The sequence below is a fragment of the Elephantulus edwardii genome, unplaced genomic scaffold, assembly GCF_000299155.1.
Source record: "Elephantulus edwardii isolate Elephantulus edwardi_28Jun2011 unplaced genomic scaffold, EleEdw1.0 scaffold00163, whole genome shotgun sequence".
NCBI lineage: Eukaryota > Metazoa > Chordata > Mammalia > Macroscelidea > Macroscelididae > Elephantulus > Elephantulus edwardii.
The window spans coordinates 1,316,506-1,338,072 of NW_006399913.1; the positions used below are offsets into that span (position 1 = coordinate 1,316,506).

General features: G+C 36.8%; 1 protein-coding gene across 2 annotated transcripts in view; it reads left to right on the plus strand.

Annotated features, from left to right (window-relative positions):
* GRM5 (glutamate receptor, metabotropic 5) overlaps nucleotides 1-21,567 on the plus strand; it is a 655,562-nt gene that overhangs the window by 457,612 nt on the left and 176,383 nt on the right. For both annotated transcript variants that reach the window (XM_006895249.1, XM_006895250.1), the window contains exon 4: nucleotides 930-1,165. In XM_006895249.1, the coding sequence (XP_006895311.1) occupies nucleotides 930-1,165 (236 nt within the window). The remainder of the gene's footprint in view (nucleotides 1-929; nucleotides 1,166-21,567) is intronic.

A 21,567-nucleotide genomic window follows, 5' to 3' on the forward strand; every position in this document is an offset into this window, starting at 1 on the left:
GTTGCTCTTCTCTTCCCTCTTTGGTGTTAACTTTTTTATTGCCAAAATTCCTCTGACTTTCTCTAATATTCACTCATTAGAGAGCATTTGTACTGCTTCAAAGGAAAAATGTAAACATTAAGTACAGATTTTACATATAAAAATTTTATCTTGTACATTTTTCTGACGAGTTAAGGATTTTTCCTATTTATTTTCTCAAACTCTTATACCATGAAAACTCTGATTTCAAGCTTTTCCTTAAAAATTTATTTAGGTGCCCAGTGTGTAGAATGACAGAAAAGTCCATTTCAGTAAACTATTCATTATGTTGTAAAACCTGACTTCACATTGTGCATTTTAAATTTGTTTGAGAAAAATCATGAGAAAGAAATGAGAAAAAAAAACCAATTATAGACTACAGAGTTTTTATATAAGACACTGAAAATTAACATTTAAAAGGATGAAAATCTGCAGATTGGATATATTTTTTAAGCTTCTTTATAATTTCCTTGTAAATGTAGATTAAAATGAACATCACGTCATAGGTTGATGAAATTAATGTTGAGATATTTGTGATCATTATGGTGGTGGTTATAATTAGTACTTAATAAAGAAAAATTATATAGTTAAACTATTCTAGCCATAAAATTTTCATTAAATAATGATAATTATGATATTATGTAATTTCCACCTACCATTTTGGAACTGGGAAAATTATGCCGAAAGTGCTGATGAGAGTGTGCCTTCTAAGAGCAATCTCATCCTGAAAGTTACCATTTTTGTACTTATTACAAGTTGCTATCACAGTAATCACTTCCATGGGCTGTGCAATCCATAGTACAACGTAAAGTAACCATGTAATTATTAACCTTCTCAAAAGGAGAGCAAATGACCTCACTGCATTAGACAGTTTCTGCTAAGAGCTAAGGGATGTTTTGTTTCCCCCACAGTGATGGCTGGGCTGACAGGTATGATGTGACAGATGGATATCAGCGAGAAGCTGTGGGTGGAATCACCATCAAGCTCCAATCACCTGATGTCAAGTGGTTTGATGATTACTATCTGAAGCTCAGGCCAGAAACAAACCTCCGAAATCCTTGGTTTCAAGAATTTTGGCAACATCGTTTTCAATGCCGACTAGAAGGGTTTGCACAGGAGAACAGCAAATACAACAAGACTTGCAACAGTAAGTAGATAAATTGTTTTCATCTGAGGTGGATAAGGCTAAGAGTCTGCTTTAAGGAAACTGATGTAATAGGGCTAGTATTGGTGATCTGTTAGAGAGGAGAACTGTCACATAAATAGAGTGGGTATTACCACTTACAGTAATGAAAAAGTTTATATGCTCACTAAGGAGAGCATGTTAGAGGAAGTGTTTACTCTGTTGAGACATAAAATCATTAATTACATTTCTATCATGTGAGAAATCGAATATGCCTCTGAAAGGTACTGTGCTAAAATCATGTGGCCTCTAGAATGGAACTCTACCAACCTCAAGTGCACAGCCTACCTACCTCCTGTTCATTTCTCTTTTAGCAGTCAGCACAGCATCAAACACTTTCACATAGGCCTGAAATAAAATAAAAAGTCCCAGGCTCACCTTCATCAAGAAAACATAAAATCATAGCAGGAATTATCTGTAAATAATTATGACATAAACAGAAGCTCACAATTTTATTTAATTATAAAATATAGGGCTCACAACATACCACATGTTCCTTTAGTTGTAAGATTACAAAGAAACTAATTCCTTCAACAGGTTAAGCATCTAGAAAGTTATGCTATAAAAAAAGATGAAATAAAAGGCTTACTTACCTTATTTGTAGCAAGTCAAGAACTGCAAATCATTACTTTAATAATCAAGTGATGTCAGTACACTTATATAAACAAATATGTCTGCAAATATTGAGGGTAAATTTATAAGGGATTTACTGAGATGACCATATTTCACATTGAGCCAGTAAGAGCCCATATTAATTTTCATAGAAGTAATATAACTAAAATTCTTTAGTTTAATTTAGAGGGTATAGACACCTTCATCCAAGATCCTGGACCCACCTGATCCATGTAGAAATTGTAACTTAAAAAAAGTTTGCTGTATTCCAGTGTTCTCTGCCAAGATGAGGAAACTGGAACAATGTAGTGAGTTTTTCATATTTTTCTACCTGAAGCCTTGTCTATCCTGTGTTTTGGGAATCAGTTTGCTTTTTCTTGGAATTGGCGGGAATTGGAAATGATGTTTTGTGATAGTTTTGATACGTCATTATTTGGTAAAATTAAAACCTGCCAACTTTCTGTCCCTCTCTATCTGAGGAATGTTGTTGTTGATGATGATTGTTGTTAAGTCAAGCATGACTTCTAGTGACTCTATGAACAAAAGACCTGGTGCCTTTCTTTTAGCTAGAATCTGAGGAATAGGAGAGGAATTTACTGGCTTGTGGGATTTTATATCAGTGAATGAAATCCAGAATTAGAAGAAATTTTGCATGAAACTATGTTTCTTTCCTTTTTCAGACCAGGCGATTATTGCCTAACATCTTCTAATGAGTATGAATTTATTTTTCATATTTTAATGGTGAAAAATGGTGACAGTAAGTAACACCAATGATGTAAACCTCACAATTCCAACTTTGAAAACTTATTTTCTGGGCTTTTGGGGGTTTTTTTGCAGTTCTAGCAGGTTTCTGGGGAATCCAGACTTCTTTCCACTCATGAGGTCGTGATCTGATTGTGGATAGGTTATAAGTAGCTACAGTAGATGAGTTATAGCGGCTGTTCAGTAGTAGTGCTGATCTCACTCATCTCCAGATTCTCTTTACTAAGGATTTTCTGACAACTTCTAGTCAATGTGGTTAAAGGATATTTCCTTGTTGACTTAAACTCTCATTTAATGAATATTTTCCATATTCTCTGTGGACTGAAATTTCCCTTTTACATAGTATTTTTGCCTATCTGACTTGTTGGAAGCAGGGGTGGCATCTACTTCCTAAATAACATGCCTCCAGAAACCCTCTGAACTTTGATAAATGTTGATAGTTGTAGAGGGGCTTCAAGCCCTTTGTTCATAGGGTTGCTGTGAGTCACGCTTGACTTGAAGGCATCAAAACAACATCATATTTTTGCCTATCTGACTATCTTGTTGCTTGAGAGCTACCTTAGAATCTTGAAAGTCTAACTCAGACAATTCAAAATGTGGTTTCATTACTTTTTATAATCTTATCTGAGAATAGATGTGATTTTTGTACCTAGTTATGGACACTTTAAAAACAAAATTAGGAAGCACTGGTAGCCTAGTGGCAAGAAGCTGTTCTGTGATCTTAAAGCACATGATTTAACTCCACCAGCTGCTCTGTGGGAGAAGGATGGGAGATCTCCTCCTGTTCCATTAATTATCTCTGAAAACCTTCCAGAGGGTCAGCTATGGGTCAATTCTGACTCAATGGTACAAAGCAATGAACATTTTATACATAGTTATGCTTCTCAAGAAGGGAAATGCTATTATTATCATCTTCATTTTACAGATAACAAACCAAAATTTAGATGGTTGAAATACCACCTACAAGATCATATTAATATTAAGCACTTGAGCTTACAATTGAACACAGATTTGCCAAACATTTAACCAACATGATAGAGGAAAGAAATGATAGTATAGGGATTTTAAATCATTAAAAAGACTTCCACTACTTTGTTGCTCTGTTGCATTACGTGCTGTGAAGTCAACTAAAAGTCACAATAACCCTAAGAACAACAGATCTGAGCACTGACCTATCCTGTGTGTCCTCCTGATCTCTGGGATGCTTGAGTCCATTGTCACCACTGAGCAAAAAAGTCTGTCAGGTCACCTTCTCTTTTCTTAACCCTCCTAAAAACATACTCGAAATTATGTGTGACACAGCTTCACCACTCTTGCATCTAAGGAGCACTTTCTTCAAAACAGATTTTTTTTTTTTGTGGGTGGTGGAGGGGTTTCGGTGTGTGTGCTTTTTAAGTATTTGATGCTATTTTCAATACCATTTGCCAATATCATAATTGAAATGCATAGATTCTTATTTGGCCTTCCTTATTTATTGTGAAACTTTCAGGTACATACTAAACAATTGAAAATGCCATGACTTGGTTTATGCATATATTAGTCTTTAAATTTATATCATTGTTCTTTAGAACTTTTAATACATCCTTGAGAGCAGATTTTTCCATTGCACTCTATCTTCTGATATCTTAACTGCCGCTGCCATGAGAGTTGATTCTGAATAAAAGTAAAATGAAATGAATTACAACTCTGATCTTTTTTTTCTATCTCATAATGTGGCCTATTGGTAGAGATTTTTATTTTCTTGATGCTGAGATACAACACATATTGAAGGCTTAAGTCTTTAATCTTCAGCAATAAGTGTTTTAAATCTTGTTCACTTTCTCCAAGCAACATTGTTACATGTGTACAGCAGACTGTTGATAAGTTTTCCTCCAATCCTGATGGCCCATTCTTCTTCATATAATCCTGCTTCTCTAATTATTCTCAACATAGAGATTTGATAGGTATGGAGAAAGGATACAACCCTGACACACACACCTTCCCTGATTTTAAACCAGGCAGTGTTCTCTTGTTCTAAATGTACAATTAAGTGATCTCGGATTCCCATTCCTCTCAAAGTTAGCCATAATTTGTTATGATCTGCAAAGTAAATAAAATACAAGTAAGCATTTCTGGTATTCTCTGATTTTGTCCAATCTCTACTTTTGGACATTCCCTGATGTCATCTGACATGAGCTATTATGTTTGTTGCATGGCGTCTACTGAATTCAACTTGGATTTCTCTCAAGGCACTATTCCTGTAATTTTTAAACAATCTGCAGCAAGATTTTATTTGCATGTAATATTAATGATTTTGATTGATAATTTTTACCATCTGTTGGGTCACCTTTTTGGGGGGAGGTGGGGTAGGAATATCTGTGAATCCCTTCCAGTTGGACAGATAGCTCTTCTCCAATTTATTGGCTTAAATTATATGGTATTTCATGAAATCATCAATTCTTAGTGCTGCATAGTATTCCATTGGGTCGACTTACCATAATTTCTCAGTCCATTCATTTGTTGAGGGACATTTGGTCTGTTTCTATTTTCTTGCTATTGTGAACAATGCTGCTATGTACATAGGTGTACATATGTCCATTTATGTCACAGTACTGATTTCCTTGTGGTATGTTACTAGCATTGGAATAGCTGGATCATATGGAATTTCTATGTTCAGCCTTCTCAGGAAACAGCAAACTGACTTCCAGAGTGGTTGTACCATTCTATAATCCTATTAGCAGTACATAAGAGTTACACTCTCTCTGCATCCTTTTTTACATTATTATTTGCTCTGAACTTTTGCTGCTGGGTGAGATGGTATCTCATTATTTTAATTTGCAGTTCTCTGTTAGGGATTATGTGTTTACTGGACATCTAAATTTCCTCCTTTATGAAGAGTCTTTTCATGTCTTCTGCTCATTTTGTGGTCTGGTTTATTAGTCGTCATCTTATGGAGGCCATGTAGTATTTCTGGGATCCAGTCTACTGAACTGCTTATTTTTCATGATACCTGAAAGATTTTCTTCTATTTTTTTCTTCCATAGTGTTCCCTGTGTTTGGTTTGTGTTGGTTCTTTTTGTTTGTTTGTTGTTGTTTTTTGGGGGGTGGTTTTTGGTGTTTTTTTTAACCCTCCTATTCTGAAATTACAATCATGTGTATGTTGTTTCATTTGATGCCATCCCACATGAATCTACTATTTCTGTTCTGTATTACTGATTTTCTTCAATCTCTTCTTATTCTGTTTCTTTTTGGTGCCTCCAACATGTTTAGAATTTCTGCTATTTTGATTTTGATATTTTGGATTATATTTGTTTTCACCTCTCTACATTTTGATGCAAATTTCACAGTCTTTTCTGATATCTCACTTTAGACTTTCCTGTACTTTATTTTCTGTATTTGTAATGGATGTTATCCTTGATATTATCCTAAAACTGATCTGGCCTATAGTTATTAGTGTTAAATATGTAGCTCTATTCTTGAGATTGGTTTTAAAGTCAGTAAGGATAGAATCAATATTGTATTTTGGTTCTCATGGGCTTTCTCTTTTTTGTTCAACTTCAGTGTGAACTTTCACATGAGCAACTTATGTTGTGTTTCACATTCATCCCTGGCTTTATTTTGACTGCTAACAGATTCATCGTAGAGAGGATTAAACCAGGCTGCTCCTTGGAGGCAAGGATTCTGGGGCTTCGTCTGACATACTTTGGACATGTTGTAAGGAGAGATAGGTCTTTAGAGAGAGACATCATGCTGGGTAGAGTAGAGGGACAGCGCAGGAGGGGAAGACCCTCTATGAGGTGGATTGATTCAGTGACTGGGGTACTCAGGATGGGTGTGTCAGAGGCAATGAGATTGGCACAGGATAGAGCACGGTTTAGGGCTGTTGTACATGGGGTCGCTATGAGTCGCAAACGACTCGACAGCACATAACAACAACAACAACAATATTGAGTTGCTTCATTGACTCTTTGCATTGATGTAGTCCATCTGATTCTTATGTAGTCTAACAGGTGAGGTCCATGTATATAGTTAGTATTTATGGCTTTAGAAGGAATTTGCAATAAAGAATTCATTTCATCTATAGTCACTTGACCTCCAGACTCATCTCTGTCACCAAGACCTTATTTTCCAACTTTTACATTCCAGTCACTAATTATTATGAATCTATTTTTATTTCATGTTGATTAATTTACAGAAGTTGTGAAAAATCCCCAGTTTCTTCATCTTTGACTTTAAGGGTTAGTGCATACATTTGAATAATATTTGTATTAACCTGTCTTCCTTGTATACATATAGATACTAGCTTATCAGTCACAGCACTAAGCACTCTCAAATAAAAATCCATTGCCATTAAGTCTATTCTAACTCATAATCACTCTGTCAAACAAAGTAAAATTGCCCTAAAGAGTTTACATGGCAGTAACTCTAGTAGCATAGTTTGCAGCAGGTTGCAATGCTAAACTAAAGGCTGTGTTTCTCTGGAATTTCAAATGGACAGTTTCTTCCCATGAGAGTTGCAGCCTTGAAAACCCAATGTAAGGTCAGCACTCACCCATGTGTCAGAACAAATTCAACTGCAATGAATGAGTGAGTCTTTTACAGAAGGAAATTATCACATCTCTCTCTCATGAAGCAGCTGACATTTGATCTCTTAATCTTTCCTTTAGTAAGTAAATATTTACCTACTTTGTCTATTTATATTTTCTGTACTATTTATTTTGAAGCTAGTTCTTCTGATAATAAATATTTTTTCATAAATAATACAGTAAAGAGAACTCTATGGCTCTCAATTCAAACTACAACATGAGGTCACTATAAGTCTGATTCAACTTAAGGGAAAAGTGTATCAAGTATAAATTATAAAAAAAAGACACCCAAATATTTAATATATAAAATTTTTAGCCCTATTTACTCAAATGGTTCAATTCCTATTATTAAGAAATACCACAAATAGTGTACCTCATACCTATAACACTACTAAATACGATTACTTATTCCCTAAATAGCCTGGCATGAATCTGTTTATTCAAGCCATGTGTATGATACAGTCACTTTTCCCTGAATTGCATTTCTTTTTGGTGTTAAGAATTAAAAAATGCTGTTAGTTTGTAATTTATGTTGCACAAGAGACCTGTCTCATATTCTTTGTGTAAAGTGCTTTGAATATAACAGTTCAGTAAATTGGTGCTGAATGGTGGCAACACTGGTATCCATAAAGGGTAGCTGTACCAGGTAAAATCACTGCTTATTTTTTCCCAGAAGAGTCTTGGAAGGCAAAGTATAAAAGGGAGAAAATTAGAGAGAAGTATCTCTAAATTTGTTTTTGTTAGAAGCTGTCAAGCCAGGTCTGACACAGTGATGCTATATACAACAAAATGAAGTGCTGTCTGGTTCTGTGCAAATCCATTTCAATAGTGGGAGTCTTCACTGACTTTCCACCAATAATTACAACATTCTCCAAAGACTGGGTACCTCTGGTAATATGCCCAAAGTGCATGAAATGAAACCTTTCCTTCTCCCTCTTAATTCATGTTCTAGCTGTACTTAATTCATGGCAGATTTGTTTGGCTGTCAATGGTATATTCAATATTCTTCATCAACAAACACCGTAATCAAGAGATGTACTTTTTCTACAGTTTTCTGTATTCATTGTCCAACTTTATTTTTTTTTTTTTTTTGGTTTTTTTGGTTAGGCTTACCTAATATTCCGAGTGTCATATTTGCTTTTTAGGAATAACTTGTAACAGTTTTGTCCAATGCAACATGACATTTTCTTTCTTGGCTTATTTCTTCCTTGTGTGTTAATTGTGGATCCAAGTAAAACTGAAATCCTTGACATCTTCAAATTTTTCCCTATTATGATGATGTTTACTACTATATGTGTGAGAATTTTTGTTTTATTTTGAAGTATAATCCACACTTCAGCCTTTGATCTTCATTTCACCAAGCAATCTGCATCATCCATATATGATAGGTTATTAATGAGTCTGCTTCCAAATGTCATGCAACATTTTTATGTGGTCCAGCTTTTCAGATTATTTACTCACTATAACAACTGAATAAGTATGGAAGGATTAAACTTTGATGTACATCTTCAATTTTAGAGTATATCTTTCTCTGGGCAAAGGCCTGACTGACTTTTGTGTGTGTACAACTTCTTTATGAGAATAATTAAATATCTGGAATTCCCTTTCTTTTGAACTGTAAATTTGTATGATCCACACAGCTGAATGTCTTTTCATAGTGAATAAAACAGTTACACAATTGTCTTCTGTTTTCTGCGTCCAGCCAAGATTCATTTGCCATCAGTAGTGATAGTACTTATTTCATGTCCTGCTCTAAATCTACCTTGTATTTTTTGCAAATCACTGTCAATGTAGTGCTGCAACCGTTTTCTAATTATCTGTTTTGTAAAATTTTACTTACCTGTGATATAAATTATATCGTTTGATAATTTACACACTCAATTTAATCATCATACTTCATATGGACACACAAATATGGATCTCTTCCAGACAGTTGAACAGGTAGATGTCTTTAAATTTCTGGCCATAGGTAAGTAAGATCATCTAGTGTTACAGCTATGGTTGCAGCCTCTCAATTGGCAATCCATTAATACTAGAGCTTTGTTTATCAATACCATCAGTGTAGCTGAGACTTATTCTTTATTTCCAGAGGTTTTGATCATATGCTACTTCTTGAAATAGTTGTACATTGACTACATATTTTTAGTGCAATGGCTCTGTGTATTCCATCTATCTTATTTTGATGTTTCCGGCCTCATTCAGCATTTTGCCCACAAATTCTTCTATATATAACTTTGAGGCTTGTAGTTGTCTCAATTCTTTAAGCTTGAGAAATTCCAGGTGCATTCTTTCCTTTTGGTCTTCTATATCCAGGTGTTTACACACTTCATTATATTTACTTTGATCTCTTCAGCAACTCTTTGAGTCTTTTTAATCTGTTCAGCACATTTACTTCATCATTTTCCACCCACTTACATTGTAGTTAGGTATCATCGAGCAAGTACAACTCATAGCTTTTCTATGAAGAGCCAGCCTGACCCCTGACATACTCATCATCCGTGACACACTACAGCCCTTTGCTGAAATCACTGTCATGTCATTTCATAGGGAATCTTGTCTCCTTCATTGACCCTGCATCTTTCCAAGCATGATGTCTCTTTCCAAAGATTAGCCTTGCCTAGCAACATGTCCAAAGGATAAGAACCTTCAAGGAGCACTTCAGCTGCACTTTTCCCAAACCATATCTGTTTGTTTTTTTGGTAGTCCATGGAATGTTCAGTACTCTTAACTAGCACCACAACTAACAGACGAAATTTATTCTTCTGTAATCCTTATTCACTGTCCAGCTCTCTGAGGCATAGTAGGTGATTGAGAAGATTATGACCTGAATCAAGTTCACCTTAGTCTTTAAACTGACATCATCGCTCTTCAGCATTTTAGAGAGGTTCTTGTCAACAAACTATCCGAATGCAATATGTCTCTTGATTTGATTACTGCTGGGTCTCTTTAAGTCCATCAGCTAGGCAGATGACCTCCAAATTTTTTGGCATAAACTGATGCAGACACCCAGGGCCTCATGTGTTAGTCGAAACTTGTCAATTGGTATTCCATTGATTACTGGGGACTTATTTTTTGTCAACACCTACAGTGCATCTTTTAGGTCCTCTTTAAACATAGATTTTAGATTTTTCTTAGTTCATTTTAATTATCTTTTGTTTTTTTCACATATTGTATGCTTTATACCATCTCATCAAGTTATGACTCTGTGTCATTTGTCTAGTCTTTGTATTAATATTCAAATCTGTCCTTGAGAGGAATATCAATGCAAGTGATTTATGTTCAAGGTTGTAATTTGGCTCTCATGGACTTGTTTTAATTTTCTAAAGCTTTACTGTGAACTTGCATATGAACAACTGATGTTCTGTTTCATCATTGGTGCTTGCTCTTACTTTTTTGGGGGATATTAAGAGGAAGGAGACATTGCATGGTCCAAATTGGGAAGGGTGTACACCATGGATGTATTCTGTCTCCATACCTTTTCAATCTATATGCAGAAAAGATCATTTGGGAGGCTGGGCTGTATAAGGAGGAATGTGGCATAAGGATTGGAGGAAGATTCATCAACAACTTGATTATGCAGATGACATAACCCTGTTTGCTGAAACAATGGAGGATCCGAAGCACTTGCTTCAGGTCTAGGATTGCAGCCTACAATATGGATTGAAGCTCAACATCAAGAAAACAAAGATTCTCACCACTGGGCAAATTGGCAGCATCATCAACACTCTTGATATCATCAGCCAATCAAAAGATGAATTGCATTGGGAAAGTCAGTTGACAGGGACATCTCCAGAGTACTGAAGAGCAATGAAACAGGCTGGAAAGTAAGGTGTGCCTGATCCAGGCCATAGTCTTCAAAATTGCTTGCTATGTGTCAGAGAGCTGGACAATGACTAGGGATAATAGAAAAAGAATTGATGCCTTTGCTGGAGAAGAGTGTTGAATATACCATTGATTGCTAGGAGAACAAGTTTGTCCCTGAGAGAGTGAAACTGGGCTGCTCCTTTGAGGCAAGAATTCTGAAGTGTCGTCTAACATACTTTGGGCATGTTGCAAGGAGGGACCAGTCCTTGGAGAGGGACATCACAAGAGAGAAAGACCCTCTATGAGATGTATTAATTCAGTGATTAGGGTAATGGGAGTAGTTGTATCAGAGATAAGGCTTTTGTACATTTGATCACTGTAAGCCTCAAATAACTTGCTAGTACATAACAATGACAATTGTTTCTTTCCTCATATGTAGTTGATTTAACTCCTGCGCATTCTACTGATAGAAAATACTATATGTTGTCATTGTTTATGCTGTTTTGAAAAAACATACTTACAATAAATGAGTGATTGGTTTTATAATAGTCATACTGTTTTGGAACACTTCTATTACCAAGGCTATCCTTGATCTTTGCTTTTTAGTGTTACACTTCAGTCACCAGTAATTATCAATGAATCTTGCTCTATTGAACTTGGTAAAAATCTTCAATTTCTTCATTTTTAGCTTTAGTAGTTGATAGGTAAATGTGAGTAATAGTCTTATTTTCTTCAAGTTATTGTATTGTGTCTTCTATACACAATAGTAAATATCCATCAATATGACCATGTCTAATTTGGCTTGCTTTAGTCTGGTGCAGTAGGCATTTAACTGTGTGAATCACAACAAATTGTGGTTAACCTTGAGGTGAATGGAAATCCCAGAACACTTGATTGAGCTTATGCAAAATCTATACTTGGACCAGGGAGCAGGGAAACAGTGCATGGTTCAAAATCAGGAAGGGAGTGTGTCAGGGATGCATCCTGTCTCCATACCTTTTCAGTCTATATGCAGAGCAGATCATTTGGTTGGCTGGGCTTTATGAGGAGAAATGTAACATCAGGATTTGAGGAAGACTCATCAACAACCTGACACAACCTGGCTTGCTGAAACTGAGGCAGACCTGAAGTGCTTGCTGCAGAAGGTCAAGGACTATAGTCTTCAATATGGATTGAAGCTCAACATCAAGATGACAAAGTACTCACCACTGGCCCAATTGGCAGCACCATGATGGATGGAGAAGAGATTAAAGTTAATAGCTGCAGCTTCCTTGGCTCCACAATCAACACTCTTGGCACCAGCAGTCAGGAATCAAAACGTGAATTGAATTTGGTAAATCTGCTTTCAGGAACCTTTCCAGAGTACTGAGAAGCAACAGTGTCAGTCTAGAGACTAAGGTGCACCTGATCCAGTCCATGTTATTTGCAATTACTTGCTATGCATCAGAGAGCTGGAAAATGACTAAAGATTATAGAAGAATTATTGATGCTTTTGAATTGTGGTACTGGAGAAGGGTCTTGAACATACTGCCAAGAAACAAATAGATCTGTCCTAGGGTGAATCCAAGTTTCTTCTTGGAGGCTAGGATTTTGAAGCTAATCCACACATATTTTGGGCATGTGGCCAGGAGAGACCGATCCGTGGAGAAGAACATCATACTCAGAAGGTTGGAGGGACAGCACAGAAGGGGAATACCCCAGATGAGATGGATTGATAAGAGTCACTAGGGAAACGGGGTCAGGTGTATCAGAGTCAGTGAGACTGGATCGGGGCAGGCTTCAGAGCTGTTGTACATAGGGTCACTATGAGTCGTAGGCCACTTGACAGCACATAACAGCAACATGTCAATGTTAAGGCAGGATTAAATGTCTGAGATAAGAAAGTTAAAGTTTTAGGGCATAATGCTGTGATAAGACACCATGATTCTCTTCGATAATAGGCAAAGTGTTTGAAAGAAATCTTAGTGACCGAGTGGGTAAATACTGGGCTACAGTTTGAACCCACCATAGGAGAAAGATGTGACAAACTGCTCTGTAAAGATGCACAAAAGCCTTGAAAACTCTTTAGGACAGTTCTCTGAGTCACAATTGACTTGAGGGCAATGGATTTTAAATGTTTTAACAAGTATACCGGCAGTACCAAAGCTTCAATATTTGGAGATGTAGTTCCAATCTATTTATCTTAAGAGAACTGTTCAACATATGAACCATTTTCTGTATATAGAAAAGTGATACTAGCAGTAATATATATTCAAAGGGCTTTTTGATGACAAAATTACAATAATTTCTCAATGAAGAGTATTCATTATATCCTGTTGTCTAAAGACTCTCTTCTGTGACTCAAGTTAGTAAAGATGCTTAGTATCATTTTAAAATGCTTGAATCTAATATTCAAAGTTATCTCCTTGTTTTTATAAAATGTTATGGGGGAGATGTAGGTATGATGGTGAAAGGTGTGCCTATAGAATCATGTTGAACTGAATTTGAAATTGTGCCATTTGGCAGTTTATTTTAACTGAGCCCAAATTGTGTTGTCTAGATAAAGGTAGGAAAATAATATTTAGTTGAAATGTTTGCTGTGAAGATAAATGAGAAAATTACTATAAAGAACCTAACATTTATGAGATATTTTCTTCTGCTGTAAAAGATTATTGTTGTTTTGTTGTTGAGTGCTATCGAATCGCTCATAGTGACCTTAGTTAAAACAGCTCTAAACCCTGCTCTATCTCTTGCCAATTTTATTGTTGCTGACATACCTATCCCCATTACTCCAGTGATGGAATCAATCCATGTCACTAAGGGTCTTCGTCTCCTGCAATGTCCTTCCACCCTCCCAACCATGATGTCCCTTTCCAAGGACTGGTCTCTCCTTACAACATGACAAAAGTATGTCAGACGAAGCCTCAGAATCCTTACCTCCAAGGAGCAGCCCGGTTTAACCCTCTCCAGGATGAATAGGTTTGTTGTCTTGGCAGTCCATGGTATATTAAGTACTCTTCTCCAACACCACAGCTCAAAGGCATCAATTCTCCTTCTATCCTCCTTAGTCATTGTTCAACTCTCTGATGCATAACAAGTGATTGCAAAGACCACGGCCTGTATCAAATGTACCTTAGTCTCCAGAGTGACACCATTGCTCTTCTGTACCCTGGAGAGGTCCCTAACAGCAGAATTTCCCATCTCAACATGCCTTTTAATTTCCTGGCTTCTGGTGCCAACAGTGTTGACTGTGGAGCCAAGCAAACTAAAACTGTGAACAATCTCAATCTCTTCACCATCCATCCTGATGCTGCCAGTTGGCCCGGTGGTGAGAATCTTTGTCTTCTTGACAGTGAGCCTCACTCCATATTGGAGGCTGCAATCCTTGACCCTCTTCAGCAAGTGCTTCAGGTCCTCCTCAGTTTCAACAAACAGGGCTGTGTCACCTGCATAACGCAAATTGTTGATAGATCTTCCACCAATCCTGATGCCTCATTTCTCCTTATAGAGCCCAGCCTCCCAGAGAATCTGTTCAGCATACAAGTTGAAAAGGTATGGAGACAGGACACATCCCTGGCATACTCCCTTCCCAATTTTGAACCATTCAGTGTTTCCTTGCTCTGTTCTGACGACTGCCTCCTGCACCAAGTACAGGTTTCACATTAGCACGTTCAAGTGCTCTGGGATTCCCATTCTTCTCAGAGTCAGCCACAGTTTGTCATGATCCTAGTTTTTTGAGAATTGTCCTGTTAACCCAAAAGTGGCTATCTCTGGTGGTCCAAATCCACCAGTTGCTCTGTGTGAGAAAGATGATCCATGACTTTCCCTATGATTCATATCCCCAGTAACCCTCAACTGAGTCAGTTTCAGCTTGACAGCAATGAGTTTGAATTCTGATTATAAAGAGCTTTCTAACCTTCCATCTAGCAACCTAAGTTCTGTTCCTTATCCACACACCTTTGGTACAAGTACTACTCAATTTTCAGTCATGACACATACGTCTTAAAATCAGGACACTAAGTAAGGAAGACTGATGAAGTACTGACATATGTGAAGAATACTGGTTGCAATATGAATTTCCAGAAAGCACAAATAAGTCTTTAGTGAAATGTAGCTAAAATGTTCCATAGATGCAAGGATGGCAATTTTTCATCTCACATAATTCTGACATGTATATGAGATGAAGGGGACAGCTGGTAGCTGGAGAAGTAAATTATGTTTAATAAATTACAGAGTCCGCTAACAAGACGACCATCAGTGGGATAGAGTGACACAATGACTACAATAATAGGTTCAAATGTACTAGAAATTATTATTATTATGATGATGATAAAGGACTAAGTAATTCTTTGCCCTGTTGCCCCTGGGAGTGCTATTAATTGGTGACAACTTGACTATCCCTAACAATATCAGATTAGTTGTCGTTAGAACTTCTAGACTAAGATAAAGTAGGAAGAAAGGCCTGGTAACCTACATCTGAAAATTACCTGTAAAAACCATGTGGATCTCAGGATGGCTGAGATGCACCATATTAGGTGGTTTGGGGTTTTTTTCCCCCTCTTGTGTCTTAGATGAGTGTGTCAAGGATCACCTAGACAGCAGCTGAAAAAAAACATCACAAAGACTCTACTACTCTTTTTGTACAATTCTTAACATACTCAGAGGGTGGTACTTCATGAGTACCTTTTTATCAAAAAATCTTCCATATTTTTCCAAGTCTAGTTTACCCTAGTGAATTCTCGTGTATTGGACTTTAAACTAATTTTGACACATAAAATTTGGAGATAATGCATTTTGTGGCGGAACAATTTTCAGAAAGTTTATATATGACTGTGATTCTGTTCAATTTGCTACTTCATTTTAATTACAATGCTTATTATATGAGATGAGATTTTTATTTACTATCCTTATTATTTGTAATTAGCTGTAGAAATCTTAATGGCACTTAAATTTTCAATGTAATTCATTTTCAGAAGCATAAACTCTGAACAGTTTGTGAATATTTCAAAGATATGACATGCCAGTTTTACAAATAATTTAGACTAATCTAGCAGTATATTTTATATAAACTGGGTGAGATGGACAAGAATAGCAGTAACAAGATTTTACGAGGCCTTGCATAGTCTATAATCCTTAAAATTACACAAGAGGGTATTATTTTTCCATTTTCCAAATAAATCATTCATACCCATCTGGAAAACTCTGACAAGTTTTTACATCAAAGTTTACTATTAAACCATGTTTTGAAGTATTGATATGAAGCTAATCAGACACACTGGAAAGTAGCATCTTTGAGAAGCATTAGAAAATGCAGTTAACATAGAACGTGGAAATGAGCATGGACAGATAAATTAGGACAAGTAGGAAAGGTCTGGTTTTGATTCTTATCTTCGTATAATAAAGATAAATGACAATGCCATGCTTCCTTTTCACATTTTTGAAATAATGTAACAATCAATTTTTAGTACCGTATCCCTGTGGAATTCTCCTTCCTTTACCAACCATATGGAAGCTCCTCAAAATACTGTAATGTGAGTGAAGGAGATATGCTATCTGAAATAACATAGCCATTAGAGAACTGCCAACTGACTGCTCATGGTGAATCATTTAAATTTAAAATGTGGTGTTCTGCACATAGAAGTGTACAATCCCTGTTGAGATTCTGTAGCTCCCTGAGGGTGCATCTTTTCCTGCAGCTGCTGCATTCATTTGCATTTCAATATGAACATTTAGAGGTCAACTGCCAATATTTCAGGCACAATTATAAACTAAAGTTGCTGTAGATATTAGAAACTTGTATCTCTCCAGCCAAGTGGATACAAGTTAGGGTCCCTAAGTCACCGCAATTCCTGGCACAGAATTTGTATAAATAGTGCCGGGCAAGAGTGAGTGGACGTGGGCTCTCATCAGTCTCTACCTTTTCTGGATTACTCTTGCTTCCTGGTGTCACTACCAAAAATTAGACTATAAAACTAACCCCTTCCCTCATTCAACATGATCTATACTCCCATGAACTAGCTACACTAAGAAGCCCACTATATGTTAAATTTCATACATTGTCTCACATCTATTCATCATTTCTATGATCCACTCATATTTTATTCACAATGTGGTTCACTGATCTGGGTGCTGATAAATGATGATAAACAAAATCAATGTAAGCTTGAGTCTCCTAGTACTGATTGTTTATCTGAGTAGAGCTCCAAATCATCCAATAATTTTGAGGCTTTTGCACAAAATAGGTGCTTAATAAATATTGAATAAAGGATAGAATTTCCCACTCTATGCCACAAGTTTAGGAGGACACAGATGGACAAGACAATTTCAGCTTTTATCGAATTCATACTCTTTGGTCAGCAAATATAAGGGCATAGATAATTCTAATGCATAGCAGAAAGTGTGATATGTTTTAATTGAGGTGTAAACACATTTCCATGGGAAGCACAGAATGGCAAAAGATTAGTTTTGGCTCGAGGGATGCTCTACCCTTCTGTCACAGCTGGAAACAAATTATTTGCCATCTACTGTGTATTACTTGAATCTGTTTTCCATATGCATAAAAAATGAACAGATTAGAAAATAAATGAGAGTAGAGGAAATCTGTTTCATTGTAATGTTCACAGCACTTTATCCAATGGTATCTCCCAGGTATATAAACTCCTTCTATTTCTTTCCTATTTTTCCCTCCAAGGAACCAAAAGGAAACAATGAGGGCAATCTAAAGTACCTTAGTGCCTAGTATAAAGGCTACTTACCACAAAGTGTCAATTTTAGTGGTTTTGTATGTTTACTTTTTCAATAAATATTTTCTTACTTCATTATTCTGTGGCCATAAATTGACTTGCTGGAAAGATAAAGGGTTTGAGTAGTATTACTGAGTTGATATGTGCTGGAGAGTCAGAACTGACTCATGGCTGACCCTCTAGTAGGTTTGTAGAGGCTGTAAGTCATGCAAGAGGAGATTGCCCATCTTTCTCTTATGGAGCAGCTAGAGAATCAGAACCATGTGCCTCTGAGCTGACAGCACAGTTCCTTACCACTTGGCCACCAACACTGATAAGTTGTATTATATAGATGACAAGTTATATAGGAGGCGCTGTAGTAGTCTAGCCCACAGGGAGTTGTACTGCTAACTCAAATATGGGAAATCTTTCTCTGAAATTTACAGTCACAGAAACTCAATCCAGATTAGTTATGGATCTGTTCTGACTCCATAGCAGTGAATGAATCCAGGAGTTAGAAGACAAGGGATCTAAGGACCAGCTACAACTAATCTAAGGAATAATTTTGTTGTTTTTGCTGTGTGCTGTCAAGTCAGAATCAACCCTCCAGTTGTTTTTCAGAAGCAATAAATCACACCTGAGATTGTCCATCCTTCTCCTACAGGGCAGCTTGGGGATTTGAACTGCATGTCTTCGAGATCACAGCACAGTGTCCTACCACTAAGCCACCAGAGCTCCCTAAGGAATCTCAGAGGAATACAGGTGCCTGAGAGGCAGCATAAAAGATTAAAGTAGGTCAAGTGGAACCAGTGTTGTCAAAACTCCAATTTTGGGGGAGTATTTATGAAGCTGTGTTGTATGTGAAATATCCATAAAATTGTGTTCCAGCTAAGCAAAAACTTATCTACAGGCCACAATCAGCCCAAGGGCTTCTTTGTTGCAGCTTTTAGACTAGATGCTAGCTAAAGCCCCCTGCACACCAGATTTTCTCTAATTCAGCATTCCTAAAACAGTATGACTTTCCTTGGCTTAACAGCTACTTAGCTTCAAAGTTCTGGTTCCCCAGAAGAATAAAATACCCCCCCCAAAAAAAAACATGTTCTGAAGGCTTTAAAATTAAATTGTAAGCACAGATTGGGGAGCTTTAGTTTCAGCAAATCCTTTTAGAGCTCTCTGATTTGATTAAACAATAGTAAAATTAGGATTGAATGTTAAGTGCTCTAAATAAGGGATTTGCTTTTGAAGGAAGAAGAAATTTAGGCAGCAGAATCTTTCTCTGCTTCTATTTCATCTTTCCAGGATGTCATGGGGCAGATCCAACCTGATAATGCTGTCAAATTTGGACTGGTGCAGAATGTCAAATTTTGTATTGGGTCTGGTTTTGTTGCTGTTAGGTGTCATCGAGTCAGGTAGGACTCAGGGCTGCAGTCACCGTGTCAATCCATCTTGTTGGAGGTCATTCTCTCTTTGGCTGACCCTCCACCGTTGCAAGCATGATATGATATTCCCTTCCTAGGAATAACCTTTCCTTAGAAACATTTCCAAAGTATGAAAGATGAAGTTTTGCCATCCTTGCCTCCAAGGACAACTCTGGCTGCACCTTTTTCCAAGAAATACCTGTTCGTTCTTTTAGTCTATGGGGTATTGAGCACTCTAATTCAAAGACATCAGCTATACTGTCTTCCTTATTCATTGTCCATCTCTCAGATGCATAGCAAGTGATTGAAAAGACCATGACCTGAATCAACACACCTTAAGTCTTCAATCTGGCATCATTGTTCTTCAGTATTTGGGAGGAGAACATGCCACTGGACTTGTGACACCTGATCTCCTGATTGCTGGTACCATGTGTGTTAATTGTGTATCCAAGCAAAATGAAATCATTGACAGTTTCAAACCTTTCTCCATCTATCAGATGTTGCCGATTTGCCTAGTGGTAAGAACCTTTGTTTTCCTAATGTTGAGATGTCTATGAAGAGAAATGTGGCATCAGGATCAGAGCATGACTCAACCTGCGTTATGCAGATGATGCAAACTTACTTGCTAAAAGTGAGTAAGACCTGAAACACTACTTGCAGAAGACCAAAGACCACAGCCTTCAAAATAGACAGCCCTAGTAGACCATACAAAAATAGTCCTTTAACCAAGTAAATATTATTCGGTGGCATTCAGATGAAAGGGCACTAATTATGCCAATTAAGTATCACAACCTGTGGGTCTAGCTCTTAAAATCCTGTTACTGTAGAGTTAACTCTAACTCATGGAGACCTCTTGCAGGTCAGAGCAGGACTGTACTCCATACAATTTTCAATGGTTGTTTTCTTCAAAGATGCCTGATTGAACTCAAACCTCTGATTGTTCATTTGTCACTGAATGTTTTCACCATTTGTATTACCTTTGAATTCTTTCCACCTCCAAGTGAATAAGAAGGAAATGTGAATAAAATGAGATCTGTTATTATGGACTCTTGGGGATTTAAAAATGTACCTAAAAAAGAAAAAAAAAATCTTTGGATTGTCTTCAACTTCTGTCGCCTTAAATACAGAGTTTCTGTGACTAGCATTCAGCACAATATCTGACATAAAATGGAGTCAATAAATGTCTGTAGAATCAATAACTTAATATCAGTTGGCGAATTAACTAATTAATAAGCTGGTATTTATCTCTTGAGCCAAAGGAGAAAGGGATTGTATAAACTCCCCAAGGGCTATTATTATATATTTAGAAAGATTATACAAGCAAAAGAGAGTAGGTCATTTGAAAATATAGATGAAGGATCTAGAAAAGTTGGTAGAACCCTTATAGTATACCTCAGTGATTTCAGACAACTAACTTCCTTACTCTGTTATTGTATAGCCCAGTGTCAATTCTAACTTAGGACTGTACTGTTTGACACAATAGAACTTCCCCAGAGCATTTCCTAGGCTGTTGACAGGAACAGATCCTCAAACCTTTTCTCCTACAGAGACTCTAGTGGGGTCAAGTTACCCACCTTCTGATTAGCAGTTGGACACTTTCCTGCTGCCCTGGCATGATTTCTTGACACTGCTCTATACATATTTATTGCTCTTGAGTCAATTCTAACTCAAGCAATCCAAAACTAAATCAAAATCCATTGCCATCAAGTCCATTCTGATGCTTAACAAACTCGTCATTAGGTGCCATTAAGTCAACTCTGACAACTCTGTGGGTATCAGAGGGAACTGTCACTCTATTGCATCATCTGTTCTGCTTAAACTTTTGTTGCAGCCACTGTGTAAATTGCATCAGAGATCTTCCTCTTTCTCTCTGACCCTCTATTCTTGTAAGCATGGTATACATGTCCACGGACTTTCAACTACTGATAAGACTTTGTCTCATATACTCTGTGCATGTTATCCTCCTTGTATCTAAAAAGCACACTGACTGTTCTTCCAAGAAATATTTATTTATTCTTTTGACAGTCCATGGTATAGTGAATATTCTTTTCCAGCACTACAGTTCAAAGTAATATTCTGTCTTCATTATTGCACACCTTAGTCCTCCAAGCGACAGGGTCAGTGTACTCTTTTATATTTTAAACAGCAGATTTTCCTAATGCAGCATGTAATTTGATTTTTGGTTGATGTTTCATGTGCTAGGTGTGTTGAGTAAAGTATCATAAAATGCTTGACAACACAAATCTCTTTTATTCCATTTATCATTTATTATTATCCCATGTTTGTGTTGTAAAATTTTGCTTTGTTTACATTTAAAAGTAATCCATACTAAAGGCTGTAACCTTTGAGCTATCAATAAGTGTTTCAAGTGTCATTTTATGCAAGCCAAATTGGGTCATCTTCAAGTCCTGATGCCACTGCTTCCCCATGTTGTCCAGCTTCTTGAGTTATTTACTCAACACACACACATATTGAATAGCTATGGTGAAATAATCCAACCTTGA